Genomic DNA, 19676 nt, shown 5'->3' with positions numbered 1-19676 from the left:
GATTTTTTCTGTATCTATTGGTCATGTGACCTTGTTCAAAATCTTCTTCCGTCAGTGCTTTAGGGCACAGGGATGATGACATGAGAAGAATGCAACAAATAATGTCAACCAGTACAGAGGAGTATGGCTGTGTTTTCACCAACGCAGAGACAACAGTCCCACCCAAATAACAGAACAGCTGGCAGTATGTTGTCGCGAAGCGCACACACACACACACACACACACACACGCGCGCGCGCACACATAGCGTTTCAATCGGTGACGTCCCTCGCTCTGAGATCTTGAAGTAGTCGTTTCCCTTGCTATGCAAGAGCAGTGGCTTTTGTGGAGCAGTAGGTGGTGTGCTGGGAGGCAGTTGTTGATGTGTTCAGAGGGTCCCTGGTTCAAGCGCAGGTTGGGACAAGGAGAGGGACAGAAGCAATACTGCTACACACACCTTGTGCCAATGACCCACTTTTATAAATGCAAACACATCTGCACCACTGACCTACTTATGCTGTCTGATCTGGAACACGTGCATGTGTGCGAATGTGTGTGTGTGCACAGAACACACACAGGACATAGATACAGAGGGAAGGGAAAGAAAGAAAAACATAGACACACAGAAAGAAAAACAGACAGACAGACAGACAATAGTCCAGAGTGACATTGTCATGTTGTGTCTTGTCTCTGTCCTTTCCCTTCACCCTGTCTCCCTCTGCTGGTCGTTGTTAGGTTACCTTTTCTCCCCCGCTTTCTCCCAGCTGTTCCTTGTCTCCTCTAACTACCCATTCACCCCGTTTCCCACCTGTTCCCTTTTTTCCCTCTGATTAGGTCCCTATATCTCTCTCTGTTTCTGTTCCTGTCCTTGTCGGATTCTTGTTTGTGTTTCATGCCTGAGCCAGACTATCGTCATGTTTGCTGTAACCTTGTCCTGTCCTGTCGGAATCTGCCGGTCTATCTGAGCCTACCTATGTTTGGTTATTAAAGAAGCTTTGTTTAAGTTAGTTCGCTTTTGGGTCCTCATTCACTCACCCTAACAGACATGATGCATTTAAGGAGAAATGGATAGATACAATAGATAGACAGATGGCGACAGAAGGAGAGGAGGAGAAAGAAGGCTGAGGAAGAGGTGGTGTGTACCTGTAGTGAGGTGACAGTGGAGAGGTTCTTCATCCTGCCCTCCTCATCCTTCAGGTTGTAGCCTTCAGGCCTCTTGTCCCGCTCACTCACCTTCCACAGCTTAACGGTCTTATCTGATTGACAGACGGCACAATTCTCCAATCCTCCACCTCAAACAGTCTTATTACACAGACAGGATCATTCCCAAATCAAATGTCTCAAACTGTCTTCACTGACATACAGGTAGTACAAGTGTTGATGATAGGGTAACAATAACATGGTAATATCATGTAAAAACATTTGAATAACTCCCTGGTGTAAAGGCAGCAATCCCTCACCATTGGTGGAGAGGAGGAAGTGGGCGGCGTTCTGCTGTGGCAGCCATCGTATCTTGTTGATCTTCTCCTCTATCTCCAGACTCTTCAGGTAGTCAAACTCCGGCTCATGACTCTGGAAGGTGTTGTAGACATTATACTCCCCCTGGGAGAATGGCTCTGTCTTACCCTGTGTGTGTGTGTGTAAAAAAAAAATATATATATATATATATATATATATATATATATATATATATATATATATATATATATATATATATATATATATATATATATATATATATATATATATATATATATATGCACACATATGAATGAATGAGAGCCAGAGAAGACAGGTTTGTAAGTAATCATGTGAAATTGACCCTAAACCTGAACATCTATGTAATGAACAAACACAGTGCCAGGTCTGTGGTTGGTGTGTGTGCATGTACCTCAGGTTCCCTCTGGAAGATGACCACACGTCCCCCCTTGTCCCCAGTGGCCAGAAGCTCTCCAGTGTGGTTGAACTCAACAGTGGAGATGATATCAGCTGGGGGGAGATGGGGGGGGAGAGAGAGAGAGAGAGAGAGAGATGGGTTAGAGAGAGAGAGAGAGAGAGAGATGGGGTGAGATGGGAGAGAGAGAGATGGGGTGAGATGGGAGAGAGATAGAGGTGGGGTGAGATGGGAGGGAGAGAGAGAGATGGGATGAGATGGGAGAGAGAGAGAGGTGGGGTGAGATGGGAGAAAGATGGGGTGAGATGGGAAAGAGATGGAGGTGGGGTGAGATGGGAGAGAGAGAGAGATGGGTTAGATGGGAGAGAGAGAGAGATGGTGTGAGATGGGAGAGAGATAGAGGTGGGGTGAAATGGGAGAGAGAGAGAGAGAGATGGGAGAGAGAGATAGAGGGAGAGAGAGAGATGGGGTTAGATGGGTGAGAGATAGTGGGGTGAGATGGGAGTGAGAGAGAGAGATGGGGTGAGATGGGAGAGAGATAGAGAGAGGTGGGTTGAGGTGAGAGATAGGAGAGAGAGAGAGGGAGAGAGAGAGAGATGGGGTGAGATGGGAGAGAGATAGAGGTGGGGTGAGATGGGAGAGAGAGAGAGAGATGGGATGAGATGGGAGAGAGAGAGAGGTGGGGTGAGATGGGAGAAAGATGGGGTGAGATGGGAAAGAGATGGAGGTGGGGTGAGATGGGAGAGAGAGAGAGATGGGTTAGATGGGAGAGAGAGAGAGATGGTGTGAGATGGGAGAGAGATAGAGGTGGGGTGAAATGGGAGAGAGAGAGAGAGAGATGGGAGAGAGAGATAGATGGGGTTAGATGGGTGAGAGATAGTGGGGTGAGATGGGAGTGAGAGAGAGAGATGGGGTGAGATGGGAGAGAGATAGAGAGAGGTGGGTTGAGGTGAGAGATAGGAGAGAGGGAGAGGGAGAGGGAGAGAGAGAGATGGGGTGAGATGGGAGAGAGATAGAGGTGGGGTGAGATGGGAGAGAGAGAGAGAGGTGGGGTGAGATGGGAGAGAGAGAGAGATGGGAGAGAGAGAGATGGGGTGAGATAGGAGAGAGAGAGAGATGGGGTAAGATTGGAGGGAGAGGGAGATGGGGTGAGATGGGAGAGAGAGAGAGAGAGAGAGCGAGGGAGAGGTGAGATGAGAGAGAGAGAATAGTTATTAGCAAACAGAACACAGATCAACATGCACCATAATTAACTATTCATTATCAGCTGGTACTGTAAGCAGCATCACCCAACAATACAGTGAGTAAGCAAATGAATAAAAATGAACACATAACCCCCGCCCCCTCAAACCAGACATGTACAGTGCCTTGCGAAAGTATTCAGCCCCCTTGAACTTTGCAACCTTTTGCCACATTTCAGGCTTCAAACATAAAGATATAAAACTGTATTTTTTTGTGAAGAATCAACAACAAGTGGGACACAATCATGAAGTGGAACGACATTTATTGGATATTTCAAACTTTTTTAACAAATCAAAAACTGAAAAATTGGGCGTGCAAAATTATTCAGCCCCTTTACTTTCAGTGCAGCAAACTCTCTCCAGAAGTTCAGTGAGGATCTCTGCATGATAGAATGTTGACCTAAATGACTAATGATGATAAATGCAATCCACCTGTGTGTAATCAAGTCTCCGTATCAATGCACCTGCACTGTGATAGTCTCAGAGATCCGTTAAAAGCGCAGAGAGCATCATGAAGAACAAGGAACACACCAGGCAGGTCCGAGATACTGTTGTGAAGACATTTAAAGCCGGATTTGGATACAAAAAGATTTCCCAAGCTTTAAACATCCCAAGGAGCACTGTGCAAGCGATAATATTGAAATGGAAGGAGTATCAGACCACTGCAAATCTACCAAGACCTGGCCGTCCTTCTAAACTTTCAGCTCATACAAGGAGAAGACTGATCAGAGATCCAGCCAAGAGGCCCATGATCACTCTGGATGAACTGCAGAGATCTACAGCTGAGGTGGGAGACTCTGTCAATAGGACAACAATCAGTCGTATATTGCACAAATCTGGCCTTTATGGAAGAGTGTCAAGAAGAAAGCCATTTCTTAAAGATATCCATAAAAAGTGTTGTTTAAAGTTTGCCACAAGCCACCTGTGAGACACACCAAACATGTGGAAGAAGGTGCTCTGGTCAGATGAAACCAAAATTGAACTTTTTGGCAACAGTGCAAAACGTTATGTTTGGCGTAAAAGCAACACAGCTCATCACCCTGAACACACCATCCCCACTGTCAAACATGGTGGTGGCAGCATCATGGTTTGGGCCTGCTTATCTTCAGCAGGGACAGGGAAGATGGTTAAAATTGATGGGAAGATGGATGGAGCCAAATACAGGACCATTCTGGAAGAAAACCTGATGGAGTCTGCAAAAGACCTGAGACTGGGACGGAGATTTGTCTTCCAACAAGACAATGATCCAAAACATAAAGCAAAATCTACAATGGAATGGTTCAAAAATAAACATATCCAGGTGTTAGAATGGCCAAGTCAAAGTCCAGACCTGAATCCAATCGAGAATCTGTGGAAAGAACTGAAAACTGCTGTTCACAAATGCTCTCCATCCAACCTCACTGAGCTCGAGCTGTTTTGCATGGAGGAATGGGAAAAAATTTCAGTCTCTCGATGTGCAAAACTGATAGAGACATACCCCAAGCGACTTACAGCTGTAATCGCAGCAAAAGGTGGCGCTACAAAGTATTAACTTAAGGGGGCTGAATAATTTTGCACGCCCAATTTTTCAGTTTTTGATTTGTTAAAAAAGTTTGAAATATCCAATAAATGTCGTTCCACTTCATGATTGTGTCCCACTTGTTGTTGATTCTTCACAAAAAAATACAGTTTTAAATCTTTATGTTTGAAGCCTGAAATGTGGCAAAAGGTCGCAAAGTTCAAGGGGGCCGAATACTTTCGCAAGGCACTGTATCTAAAACACACCACAGCTACAGACTGAGTAGTGAAAAGTGGTGACTGAATGGTAAATATTACTCTTTGAACTCTCCTAACCCTCCAATCATCTCCCCACATGTCTGAGACACTACAGGCCAGTCTAAGGAGGAGGCCTGTTTTAGCAGCCAGGGACCATTCTGTCAGATAGCATCTCCTACTTACAGCTGACTGATTAAATATTACATTACATTAAAGTGGTAATGATAGTCAATGGATTGCCTCCATGATTCAATATGTTAGAATGGATGCTGTCTCACATAACCAATGGCTCTATTGATAATAGCTAACATTTCTATTTGATTCGATTTTTTTATTTCACATGTATTTAACCAGGTAGGCTAGTTGAGAACAAATTCTCATTTGCAACTGCTACCTGGCCAAGATAAAGCAAAGCAGTTTGACACATACAACAACACAGAGCTACACATGGAATAAACAAACATACAATCAATAATACAGTAGAAATGTATATATACAGCATGTGCAAATGAGGTAAGGCAATAAATAGGCCATGGTGGCCAAGTATTTACAATATAGCAATTAAACACTGGAATGGTCGAATGTGCAGAAAATGACTGTGCAAGTAGAGATACTGTGGTGCAAAGGAGCAAGATAAATAAATAAATACAGTATGGGGATGAGGTAGATTGGATGGGCTATTTACAGATGGGCTATGTACAGGTGCAGTGATCTGTGAGCTGCTCTGACAGCTGGTGCTTAAAGCTAGTGAGGGAGATATGAGTCTCCAGCTTCAGTGATTTTTGCAGTTCATTCCAGTCATTGGCAGCAGAGAACTGGAAGGTGAGGCGGCCAAAGGAAGAATTAGCTTTGGGGGTGACCAGTGAGATATACCTGCTGGAGCGTGTGCTACGGGTGGGTACTGCTATGGTGACCAGTGAGCTGGGATAAGGCTTTACCTAGCAGACACTTGTAGATGACCTGGAGTCAGTGTTTTTGGCGACGAGTATGAAGCAAGGGCCAGCCAACGAGAGCGTACAGGTCGCAATGGTGGGTAGTATATGGGGCTTTGGTGACAAAACGGATGGCACTGTGATAGACTGCATCCAATTTGTTGAGTAGAGTGTTGGAGGCTATTTTGTAAATGACATCACCAAAGTCGAGGATCTGTAGGATGGTCAGTTTTACGAGGGTATGTTTGGCAGCATGAGTGAAGGATGCTTTGTTGCGAAATAGGAAGCCGATTCTAGATTTAATTTTGTATTGGAGATGTTTAATGTGAGTCTGGAAGGAGAGTTTACAGTCTAACCAGACACCTAGGTATTTGTAGTTGTCCACATATTCTAAGTCAGAACCGTCCAGAGTAGTGATGCTGGGCAGGTGTGGGCAGCGATCGGTTGAAAAGCATGCATTTAGTTTTACTTGCATTTAAGAGCAGTTGGAGGCCATGGAAGGAGAGTTGTATGGCATTGAAGCTCGTCTGGAGGTTAGTTAACACAGTGTCCAAAGAAGGGCCAGAGGTATACAGAATGGTGTCGTCTGCGTAGAGGTGGATCAAAGAATCACCAGCAGCAAGAGCGACATCATTGATGTGTACAGAGAAAAGAGTCTGCCCGAGAATTGAACCCTGTGGCACCCCCATAGAGACTACCAGAGGTCTGGACAACAGGCTCTCTGATTTGACACACTGAACTCTATCAGAGAAGTAGTTGGTGAACCAGGCGAGGCAATCATTTGAGAAACCAAGGCTGTTGAGTCTGCCAATAAGAATGTTGTGATTGACAGAGTCGAAAGCCTTAGCCAGGTCGATGAATACGGCTGCACAGTAATGTCTCTTATTAAAGGCGGTTATAACCTTGAGCGTGGCTGAGGTGCACCCATGACCAGCTCTGAAACCAGATTGCATAGCGGAGAAGGTGCGGTGGGATTCAAAATGGTTGGTAATCTGTTTGTTAACTTGGCTTTCGAAGACCTTAGAAAGGCAGAGTAGAATAGATATAGGTCTGTAGCAGTTTGGGTCTAGAGTGTCTTCCCCTTTGAAGAGGGGGATGACCGCGACAGCCTTTCAATCTATGGGAATCTCAGACGATAAGAAAGAGAGGTTGAACAGGCTAGTAATGGGGGTTGCAACAATCTCGGCAGATCATTTTAGAAAGAGAGGTTCCAGATTGTCTAGCCCGGCTGATTTGTAGGGGTCCAAAAAAGCATGGCCAACCATAGAAAAATGCTTATTGAAATTCTCAATTATAGTGGATTTATCGCTGGTGACAGTGTTTCCTAGCCTCAGTGCAGTGGGCAGCTGGGAGGAGGTGTGATTATTCTCCATGGACTTTACAATGTCCCAGAACTTTTTTGAGTTTGTGCTACAGGATGCAAATTTCTGCTTGAAAAAGCTAGCCTTAGCTTTCCTAACTGCCTGTGTGTATTTGTTCCTAACTTCCCTGATAAGTTGCATATCACGGGGGCTGTTTGATGTTATTAGGAGGTCTGCTCATAAACTGTGATTAAACCATTACCAAATAGGTTAGTAACCATTAGTAAAGTGTGAATAAACCATGGTATTGATAATGATAACAGGAAGAAGTGGAGATGTGGAGTGGAAGGTTAGATCCAGCCTTTGAACCCTGCTGTGATCTGGCCTTAAGTAGTGAATGATGGGAGGAGGGAGACAATGAGTTGTGCTGAGTCTCTCTATCTCTAAGAGGGGACTGGGCAGGGTATTTCCGTGCAGGGGTTGCCATGGCAACAGGTTGAAGTGGTCTGGCCCTATCAGTAGCAGTCTGGTTGGTTAGGCAGGCAGTAGCAGTCTGGTTGGTGGGGCAGGCAGCAGCAGTCTGATTGTTGAGGCAGGCAGCAGCAGTCTGGTTGGTAAGGCAGGCAGCAGCAGTCTGATTGGTGAGGCAGGTAGCAGCAGTCTGGTTGGTGAGGCAGGCAGCAGCAGTCTGGTTGGTGAGGCAGGCAGAAGCAGTCTGGTTGGTGAGGCAGGCAGAGCAGTCTGGTTGGTGAGGCAGGTATTAGCAGTCTGGTTGGTGAGGCAGGCAGTAGCAGTCTTGTTGGTGAGGCAGGCAGTAGCAGTCTGGTCGGTGAGGCAGGCTGGCAGTAGCAGTCTGATTGGTGAGGCAGGCAGCAGCAGTCTGATTGGTGAGGCAGGCAGCAGCAGTCTGATTGGTGAGGCAGGCAGCAGCAGTCTGGTTGGTGAGGCAGGCAGGCAGTAGCAGTCTGATTGGTGAGGCAGGCATTAGCAGTCTGGTTGGTGAGGCAGGCAGCAGCAGTCTGGTTGGTGAGGCAGGCAGCAGCAGTCTGATTGGTGAGGCAGGCAGCAGCAGTCTGGTTGGTGAGGCAGGCAGCAGCAGTCTGGTTGGTGAGGCAGGCAGGCAGTAGCAGTCTGATTGGTGAGGCAGGCATTAGCAGTCTGGTTGGTGAGGCAGGCAGCAGCAGTCTGGTTGGTGAGGCAGGCAGCAGCAGTCTGATTGGTGAGGCAGGCAGCAGCAGTCTTGTTGGTGAGGCAGGCAGCAGCAGTCTGATCAATCTGGGGTAAATAATGGGCCTGCCTTGCCTCGCCCACAACATCCCAAATTAAACCTGAGGTGTGTTCAGTTCGTTTGAACGTTTGCTACGTTACAGAACGGTTTGTCCTGAAACGTTCCCCAAAAAGTTATTGTACATTCTTGAACAGTACAGTGGATTGCGAAAGTATTCACCCCCTTGGCATTTTTCCTATTTTGTTGCCTTACAACCTGGAATTAAAAATAGATTTTGGGGGGGTTTGTAACATTTGATTTACACAACATGTCTACTACTTTGAAGATGCAAAATATTTTTTTTATTGCGAAACAAACAAGAAATAAGACAAAAAACAGAAAACTTGAGTGTGCATAACTACTTTTGCAAGGCACTGTATGTTTCCTCCCATTTGGTGGGTGTGGCTTGAAGCAATGAGTAGCGTATTTAAAAGGACAGTGACCATGCTGACAGCGTTCCCCAAACCACAACCCAACCCCTCCACGTTTTTCAACTAGTCGTTCAGTACAGCACTGCTTCTGTCGCCACGGACACACGCTAAACACACAATCCTCACAGTACATACACACCCATACATTTCAGAGCTCACACATCAAGACACACACACACACACACAAAGCTCAGCGTCACCAGAGACAAGACATACATATAGTAGCGAAATGAAATATGGAGCACATTCTCTCCTCTCAGTACTGGGACACACATCAACAGTCCTGTGGAAGTCTACTGTACTGTAGCAGCACTATTGGTCCGTACAGCGATAGCCTCCCCATGCAGAGTCCATATACCATCTCTATGGTGCAGTGGGAAGCAGAGTGGATGTGTCCTAGTGTCATAGCAGGCCTGGTCTCCCATTACAGTACCATCAGGACTGACCAGAGATAGGTATACTGGTCTGGCTGACCGGCTCACTACCTAACCACAGAGAACCAGTCTGACCGGCTCACTACCTAACTACAGAGAACCAGTCTGACTGGCTCACTACCTAACTACAGAGAACCAGTCTGACCGGCTCATTATCTAACCACAGAGAACCAGTCTGACCGGCTCACTACCTAACCACAGAGAACCAGTCTGACCGGCTCACTACCTAACCACAGAGAACCAGTCTGACCAGCTCACTACCTAACTACAGAGCACCAGTCTGACCGGCTCACTACCTAACTACAGAGAACCAGTCTGACCGGCTCATTATCTAACTACAGAGAACCAGTCGGATCGGCTAACTACCTAACTACAGAGAACCAGTCTGACCAGCTCATTATCTAACTACAGAGAACCAGTCTGACCGGCTCACTACCTAACTACAGAAAACCAGTCTGACCGTCTCACTACCTAACTACAGAGAACCAGTCTGACCAGCTCATTATCTAACTACAGAGAACCAGTCTGACCGGCTCATTATCTAACTACAGAGAACCAGTCTGACCGGCTCACTACCTAACTACAGAGAACCAGTCTGACCGGCTCACTACCTAACTACAGAGAACCAGTCTGACCGGCTCACTACCTAACTACAGAGAACCAGTCTGACCGGCTCACTACCTAACTACAAGGAACCAGTCTGACCGGCTCATTATCTGACTACAGAGAACCAGTCTGACCGGCTAACTACCTAACTACAGAGAACCAGTCTGAATGACTCACTACCTAACTACAGAGAACCAGTCTGACCGGCTCATTATCTGACTACAGAGAACCAGTCTGACCGGCTCACTACCTAACTACAGAGAACCAGTCTGAATGACCCACTACCTAACTACAGAGAACCAGTCTGAGCACATATACACAGGCATCAGGCATGCACGCACACGTTGTCCACATACACACAAATACATGTACGTACACACACACACGTCCTTCACAAAAAAAAAAGAAAACACACACACAGGCAAGTCTGTCCATCCCACACTTATCTTGTCACCCAGAACCAAATCATGAGACTATTCACACATCAACACATACAGTAAAACACACACACACACACACAAACTGCTTGTGGGCTGATAAGGAGGGTGGGGGCGTCCTACTGTTCCAATTAGAGCCATCTCTGGTCTGGGTAAACATTGCTGCCAATATCACTCTCTGAACAGCATGGACAAATTAACACCTAACAGGGGAAGTGTGTGTGTGGGTGGGTATGTCGGGGTTGGGCCGTGTGTGTACATGTGTCTATGCACACACTCATTTACCCTCCTAAAAAAAAGGACAGAAAACAGGGAAAATTGACCCATTCCCCATGTTGGGTGTGTGTCAGAAGGTTTTCAGGGAGGACAGCAGATAAGTGATCTGGGCGTGACACGGCAGAGTGATCCCAATACTCCAGAACACACAACAATGGAGCTAAACTACTGGGAACAAAATGCTTACACAATCTATGTGAGTGAGTGAGTGAGTGAGTGAGTGAGTGAGTGAGTGAGTGAGTGAGTGAGTGAGTGAGTGTACCATACTATATGTGAACACTGCTCTGATATGTGATGTATACAGTATATATAACCCCTATACATTAAATCCATACCGTATCTATGCTGAATCCATATGATAAAATATCAATTTATACACTATCCACATGAAGTATGGATGTATATGTATGTGCGACACTAGAGATAGTCCTCTGTCTTACAGCACTGACACAAGAGATAGTCCTATATCCTACAGCACTGACACTAGAGATAGTCCTCTGTCTTACAGCACTGACACAAGAGATAGTCCTATATCCTACAGCACTGACACTAGAGATAGTCCTCTGTCTTACAGCACTGACACAAGAGATAGTCCTATATCCTACAGCACTGACACTAGAGATAGTCCTCTGTCCTACAACACTGATACTATAGATAGTCCTATATCCTACAGCACTGACACTAGAGATAGTCCTCTGTCTTAAAGCACTGACACAAGAGATAGTCCTATATCCTACAGCACTGACACTAGAGATAGTCCTCTGTCTTAAAGCACTGACACAAGAGATAGTCCTATATCCTACAGCACTGACACTAGAGATAGTCCTCTGTCTTACAGCACTGACACAAGAGATAGTCCTATATCCTACAGCACTGACACTAGAGATAGTCCTCTGTCCCACAGCACTGACTCCAGTGACAATGAGTGTGTTTCCCAGACTTAAGTAGGACACGTCCTCTGTGAGACTGGAGTTGGTCTGGTCAAAGTCTATTTCAGGAAAGCGATGGCGCCACACGCACAAACACAGAGAGAGAAAGAGACACTCACAGAGCCAGATGCACACAGAGACAGACACAGTCGCACACACACACAAACACAGAGAGAGAAAGATACACTCACAGAGCCAGATGCACACAGAGACAGACACAGTCACACACACACACAAACACAGAGAGAGAAAGATACACTCACAGAGCCAGATGCACACAGAGACAGACACAGTCACACACAAACACAGAGCGAGAAAGAGACACTCACAGAGCCAGATGCACACAGAGACAGACACAGTCGCACACACACACAAACACAGAGAGAGAAAGAGACACTCACAGAGCCAGATGCACACAGAGACAAACACAGTCGCACACACACACAAACACAGAGAGAGAAAGAGACACTCACAGAGCCAGATGCACACAGAGACAGACACAGTCGCACACACACACAAACACAGAGAGAGAAAGAGACGCTCAAAGAGCCAGATGCACACAGAGACAGACACAGTCGCACACACACACAAACACAGAGAGAGAAAGAGACGCTCACAGAGCCAGATGCACACAGAGACAGACACAGTCGCACACACACACAAACACAGAGAGAGAAAGAGACACTCACAGAGCCAGATATACACAGAGACAGACACAGTCACACACACACACAAACACAGAGAGAGAAAGAGACACTCACAGAGCCAGATGCACACAGAGACAGACACAGTCGCACACACACACAAACACAGAGAGAGAAAGAGACACTCACAGAGCCAGATGCACACAGAGACAGACACAGTCGCACACACACACAAACACAGAGAGAGAAAGAGACGCTCACAGAGCCAGATGCACACAGAGACAGACACAGTCGCACACACACACAAACACAGAGAGAGAAAGAGACGCTCACAGAGCCAGATGCACACAGAGACAGACACAGTCGCACACACACACAAACACAGAGAGAGAAAGAGACGCTCACAGAGCCAGATGCACACAGAGACAGACACAGTCGCACACACACACACAACCACAGAGAGAGAAAGAGACACTCACAGAGCCAGATGCACACAGAGACAGACACAGTCCCACACACACACAAACACAGAGAGAGAAAGAGACACTCACAGAGCCAGATATACACAGAGACAGACACAGTCGCACACACACAAACACAGAGAGAGAAAGAGACACTCACAGAGCCAGATGCACACAGAGACAGACACAGTCACACACACACACAAACAATCTATTCACACAGACAGACAGATAGACAGTCGCTCGCACACACACAGTGCTTTGGGTCTTTATAGATCTGAATAGGTGATAAAGTGAAAAGTACTTGGTACTGTATAGTGTAAACACACCTTCAGTGTAAGAGGCAAACGGCTCGGGCTCCAGTGAGAGGGAAGTGATGTCGGAGCACAGGACCTGGATAGGGTTCAACATCCTGGGGGAGGAGTCCGGGAGAGGGGAGGAGGCGGGGCGGGCTCTTCAGGCTAAAGCCACGAGCAGCCCTGCAAGAGGGGGGCAGCAGGGTCTCAGTTACACTGCATCACAGAGGGATGCCACAGGGAGGGAGGGGAGGAGAGAGGAGGAGGAGGGGGTGGGTCTAAAGTGTCTCCTTTCCTTCTTCTGTACTATAACGAAAGTAATGGTGGCATTGTTAATACTGTAGTGACTGATACAAACAAATAATGCATGTTGTCATGGTTTTATTATTATCGTTAACATGTCCATTTCACCATCCTACCATCTCTGTCCAGGAACTCCTAGCCATAGGACAGAAGGGTTGTACAGAGAGGGGGAGACTATAGGGCAGGAGGGGGAAAGAGAGGGGGAGGGGGACAGAAGGGTTGTACAGGGAGGGGTAGTCTATAGGGCATGAGGGGGAGAGAGAAGGGGAGGGGAACAGGAGGGGTAGTCTATAGGGCAGGAGGGGGAGAGAGAGGGGGAGGGGGACAGAAGGGTTGTACAAAGAGGGGGAGACTATAGGGCAGGAGGGGGAAAGAGAGGGGGAGGGGGACAGAAGGGTTGTACAGGGAGGGGGAGACTATAGGGCAGGAGGGGGAGAGAGAGGGGAAGGGGGACAGAAGGGTTGTACAGAGAGGGGGAGACTATAGGGCAGGAGGGGGAGAGAGAGGGGAAGGGGGACAGAAGGGTTGTACAGAGAGGGGGAGACTATAGGGCAGGAGGGGGAGAGAGAGGGGGAGGGGGACAGAAGGGTTGTACAGGGAGGGGGAGACTATAGGGCAGGAGGGGGAAAGAGAGGGGGAGGGGGACAGAAGGGTTGTACAGGGAGGGGGAGACTATAGGGCAGGAGGGGGAGAGAGAGGGGAAGGGGGACAGGAGGGTTGTACAGGGAGGGGTAGTCTATAGGGCAGGAGGGGGAGAGAGAGGGGGAGGGGGACAGGAGGAAATGGGCTAAATATCCTCCCCTCTTCGAGCCTTGGGCAGGAAACGCTGGAGACTGGAGAGAGGCCTCGGTCTTGACATAGCTACAGATACACTGCTGTGTGCACACACACACTTCATCAATAGCCAATGTAATGAGTAATATCAGGAGGGGAAGGAGGAATAGAGCAGAGGTGGATGGATGGATATGTAGATAGATGGAGGTGTGGAGAGAGAGAGAGGTTGAGGTGGTGGGGATGTATGGGGACAGGAGAGGAGTCGCATGGTGTTGGCTGTATGTACTCCTCCCTGTGTTTCTGAATCGTCAGGGACTCTAGCTGTGGTCTGATGGCCTAATTTAATATGGCTATTCTTAGAGGGCGGGGCTAGCCTGTCAATCACCCAAGGCCACTCCCAACACGCCAAATGTATCTTCCTGTTCTGTTTCCATGGTGATGGACGGATGGTGATGTATTATGTATGGGAGACAGTGTGCATGCAATGGAACATGCGTTCCACCCACACACACCCTCGTGAAAGACAATGTACAGTATTCAGTATCCATTGACACACATAGAAAGTATTTCAGAGAGAGACACACACACACACACACACACACACACACACACACACACACACACACACACACACACACACACACACACACGCACACTACTGTTTGAGACATTGTTAATTCATACATACAAACAAATGATATAAACAACTGAAAATAGCACAGTGTGTAATGGATTATCTAGACAGGGTAATTGCAGGTACACAACCCCTTAACATTCTGGAATTGTAATCCTACCTCTGAGACCTGCTGCTGAAAAATGTTGTGTTCCAGCCAAATGAACAGTGTTGAGTTCAGATGAACAGGAATACAGAGGGAAATAGATTGGGATATTAATCCTGAATTCTGATACAGGGATGAAACTCAAGACAACTACCTCCTCTGTTCTGACGCACGTCACTCGACAGTCAGCCGCCCACACACACTCAACAATCACCAGAGAGAGAGAGAGAGAGAGAGAGAGAGAGAGAGAGAGAGAGAGAGATTTCTGTTTTCATTTATTTCTGGTGTGTTTTAATTTCATGAAAACTCAGGAAAATTCAAGAAAATTCATGAGTCACTTGTATATATGCATGTATGGTATGTACAGTACCCAGAGACAGTCACACACAACCACCTGCACACACACACACACACAGAGAGAGGAGAAAAAAAGAGAACAATAAATAAAGGAGAGATCAGAGCTAAATGATAGAGGAATGATAGGAGTGAGAGATGACAGGTGAGAGATGACCGGAGAGAGAGAGGAGAGTTTACAGTCCTGACTAACTGACTGTACTGAATGTACTGACTGTACTGACTAACTGACAGTACTGACTGTACTGACTGTACCAACTAACTGAATGTACTGACTGTATTACTAACTGACTGTACTGACTGTACTGACTCACTGACTGTACTGACTGTACTGACTGCACTGACTAATTGACTGTACTGACTAACTAACTAACTGACTGTACCTGACTGTACCTGACTGTACTGACTAACTGACTGTACTGACTGCACTGACTGTACCTGACTAATTGACTGTACTGACTGACTGACTGTAACTGACTGTACTGACTAACTGACTGTACTTGACTGTACCTGACTAACTTACTGTACTGACTGCACTTACTAACTGACTATACTGACTAACTGACTGTACTGACTAACTTACTGTACTGACTGCACTGACTAACTCACTGTACTGACTAACTGACTGTACCTAACTGTACTGACTAACTGACTGTACTGACTAACTGACTGTACCTGACTGTACCTGACTAACTGACTGTACTGACTAATTGACTGTACTGACTGCACTGACTAACTGACTATACTGACTAACTGACTGTACTGACTGTACTGACTGTACTGACTGCACTGACTAATTGACTGTACTGACTAACTGACTGCACTGACTAACTGACTGTAACTGACTAACTGACTGTACTGACTAATTGACTGTATTGACTAATTGACTGTACCTGACTAATTGACTGTACTGACTGACTGTACTGACTAACTGACTGTACCTGACTGTACTGACTGACTGACTGTACTTGGCTGTACCTGACTAACTGACTGTACTGACTGCACTGACTAACTGACTGTACTGACTGCACTGACTAACTGACTATACTGACTAACTGACTGTACTGACTGTACTGACTGCACTGACTAATTGACTGTACTGACTAACTGACTGCACTGACTAACTGACTGCACTGACTAACTGACTGTACCTGACTGTACTGACTAATTGACTGTACTGACTGCACTGACTGTACCTGACTAATTGACTGTACTGACTAACTGACTGTACTGACTAACTGACTGTACCTGACTGTACTGACTGACTGACTGTACTTGACTGTACCTGACTAACTGACTGTACTTACTGCACTGACTAACTGACTGTACTGACTAATTGACTGTACTGACTGCACTGACTAACTGACGATACTGACTAACTGACTGTACTGACCAACTGACTGTACCTGACTGTACTGACTAACTGACTGTACTGACTAACTGACTGTACTGACTAACTGACTGTACCTGACTAACTGACTGTACTGACTCTGACTCTACTGACTGTAGTGGCTAACTGACTAACTGACTGTACTGGCTGTACTGACTAATTCACTGTACTGACTAACTGACTGTACTGACTAATTGGCTGTACTGACTAATTGACTGCACTGACTAACTGACTGTACATGACTGTACTGACTAACTGACCTTACTTACTGTACTGACTAACTGACTGTACTGACTTTACTGATTAACTGACTGCACTGACTAACTGACTGTACTGACTAACTGACTGTACCTGACTGTACTGACTAACTGACTCTACCTGACTGTACTGACTAACTGACTGTACCTGACTGTTCTGATTAACTGACTGCACTGACTAACTGACTTTACTGACTAACTGACTGTACTGACTAATTGACTGTACTTACTGTACTGACTAACTGACTGTACTGACTGTACTGACTAACTGACTGCACTGACTGCACTGACTAACTGACTGCACTGACTAACTGAATGTACTGACTAACTGACTGTACCTGACTGTACTGACTGTACTGACTCATTGACTGTACTGACTGTACTGACAAAACTGACTGTACTGACTGCACTGACTAACTGACTGTACCTGACTTTATTGACTAATTGACTGTACTGACTATCTGACTGTACCTGACTAACTCCTTTGAAAGATTCTGGATCCTCTTATGAGAGATTATAGATCTACCCTATGAGCAAAGAGATTGTGAGAGAGAAAACACACACACTTACATAAACAGTCGTAGAGCACACACATACTTTAAGTAATTTCGAAGAAGCTCTTATCCAGAGAAATTGCTCAAGGGAACAGACAGATTTTTGTTCACCTTGTCGGCTTGGGATTTAAACCCGCAACCTTTCAGTTACTGGCCCAACACTCTTAACCGCTATGTTACCTGCAGCCCCACACCCCATGCCCCTGTCCTCTCTTACCTTCAGTCACATAGTTGTGGTCTCGGAGGAAGCTGTGGTTCAGTGTTCGGGTGGTGTCAGTGTCCTCGCCCATCAGCAGAGGTGCAGTGTGTGCCCGTCCTGGGGGGGCAGCCTAGATCCGTGGGGGGGGGTCCCGGCCAGCGCACAGTCCATACTGCCCAACGCCTCCTCAGCACAGGGGCGCAGAATGAAGCATTCTGGGACAGGGAGAGGGCCGACGACACAGATACGCAAGGATACGCAGGCAGAGCAGTGAATGACACACCAGCTCTTACACAAACATACACGTTCACTGACACACACAGAGGTTGAGAGCAATGGATCTTCGTTTCTCGGTCGATGCTCCAAGCTGAGCCCCGGACTCAGTCAGTATCTGCAGTGCTGCTTCTCTTGCTGGGGTGCTCTCTCTCTCTCACACACACACACACACACACACACGCGCACACACACACACACACACACACACACACACACACACACACACACACACACACACACACACACACACACACACACACACACACACACACACACACACACACACACGCACACACACACACACCTAACACATTAACACACACACACACAGCCCATTGCCTCTGGTCAGGTACTCCTCGATAGAGCCTCCATGAAGACAGTCCTCTCCCACAGTCAATGGAGTCCCTCTCTTTCGCTACCAGGCTGTTTTTCTGCTGCAGTGTCAGCTCTGGCGTATGGATGTGTGTGAAAGCGCACGCGTGTGTGTGTGAGGGAGAGAGAGTGGTAGCGAGAGAGGGGAATGATGGGAGAGAGGGAAAGAGGGAGGTTCTATACTGCTGATGTGGTACGGGTGTGACACATCAGAATAGACTCCTCCCAGCTCAGCCAATCAGAGACCAACTGCAATCTTCACGACCACTGACTGCAAATTATTAGAGACGAGAGAGAGAGAGAGAGGAGAGAGAGAGAGAGAGGAGAAAGAGAGAGAGAGAGAGAGAGAGAGAGAGGAGAAAGAGAGAGAGAGAAAGAGAGAGAGGAGAGAGAGAGAGAGAAGAAAGAGAGAGAGAGAGAGAGAGAGAGAGAGAGAGAGAGAGAGAGAGAGAGAGAATATTATGAATAGGGAGTGGGAATGGATGGATGGGAGAAAAAGAGAGGTGGGGGAGAAAATGAAGAGTAGAGTGCAATGGAAGTGACAGTGACATTTGGTTTCATATCTGCTTCTGGCCATCTCCTTTTAACCCCAAGCAGGGAATATAAGGCCTATTTATCAGCTCTAACCTCCAATCATCAGCTTTCACCACCATCTCAACCCCCTAAACACAGCTACAACCTACTCAACTAATGAAGCCCCCCACACATCATGAAACGAATAAAACCCACCGAATAAGATAACCCACCATCTCACTGGAATAAAGACCTCCTCCGTTCCTGTCATTATTGAAAGAGATTGTGATATCTCACATCTCAAAATAGGGCTACTTAATGTTAGATCCCTCACTTCCAAGGCAGTTATAGTCAATGAACTAATCACTGATCATAATCTTGATGTGATTGGCCTGACTGAAACATGGCTTAAGCCTGATGAATTTGCTGTGTTGAATGAGGCCTCACCTCCTGGTTACACTAGTGACCATATCCCCCGCGCATCCCGCAAAGGCGGAGGTGTTGCTAACATTTATGATAGCAAATTTAAATTTACAAAAAAAAGGCCTCCTGGGCCATATATAGCGTTCCTCAGTGAGTTCCCTGAATTCCTTTCGGGCATGGTAGTCATGGCAGATGATATTCACATGGAAAAGTCCACAGACCCATTCCAAAAGGCTTTCAGAGCCACCATGTTGGGTTTTGTCCAACATGTCTCCGGACCTACTCACTGCCACAGTCATACTCTGGACCCAGTTTTGTCCCATGGAATAAATGTTGTGGATCTTAATGTTTTTCCTCATAATCCTGGACTATCGACCCATCATTTTATTACGTTTGCAATCGCAACAAATAATCTGCTCAGACCCCAACCAAGGATCATCAAAAGTTGTGCTATAAATTCACAGACAACACAAAGATTCCTTGATGTCCTTCCAGACTCCCTCCATCTACCCAAGGACATCAGAGTACAAAAATCAGTTAACCACCTAACTGAGGAACTCAATTTAACCTTGAATAATACCCTAGATGCAGTCGCACCC

General features: G+C 46.6%; 1 protein-coding gene across 3 annotated transcripts in view; it reads right to left on the bottom strand.

Annotated features, from left to right (window-relative positions):
- LOC110504850 (serine/threonine-protein phosphatase 2A 55 kDa regulatory subunit B gamma isoform) overlaps positions 1-18291 on the bottom strand; it is a 25782-nt gene extending 7491 nt beyond the window's left edge. The window contains exons 1-5 of one of the 3 annotated variants that reach the window (XM_036970028.2): positions 17512-18291; positions 12917-13066; positions 1871-1968; positions 1440-1605; positions 1123-1235 (exon numbers count right to left, since the gene is read on the bottom strand). In XM_036970028.2, the coding sequence (XP_036825923.1) occupies positions 1123-1235; positions 1440-1605; positions 1871-1968; positions 12917-12998 (459 nt within the window). In that variant the 5' untranslated portion in view covers positions 12999-13066; positions 17512-18291. The remainder of the gene's footprint in view (positions 1-1122; positions 1236-1439; positions 1606-1870; positions 1969-12916; positions 13067-17511) is intronic. The other 2 variants (XM_090219473.1, XM_036970030.2) reach the window with 2 other exon arrangements.
- Positions 18292-19676: the final 1385 nt, after the last annotated feature.

Source organism: Oncorhynchus mykiss, chromosome 25 (assembly GCF_057628025.1).
Source record: "Oncorhynchus mykiss isolate SJ-2025 chromosome 25, ASM5762802v1, whole genome shotgun sequence".
NCBI classification, from domain to species: Eukaryota; Metazoa; Chordata; class Actinopteri; order Salmoniformes; family Salmonidae; genus Oncorhynchus; species Oncorhynchus mykiss.
This window is presented reverse-complemented; position numbering and strand designations above follow the sequence as displayed.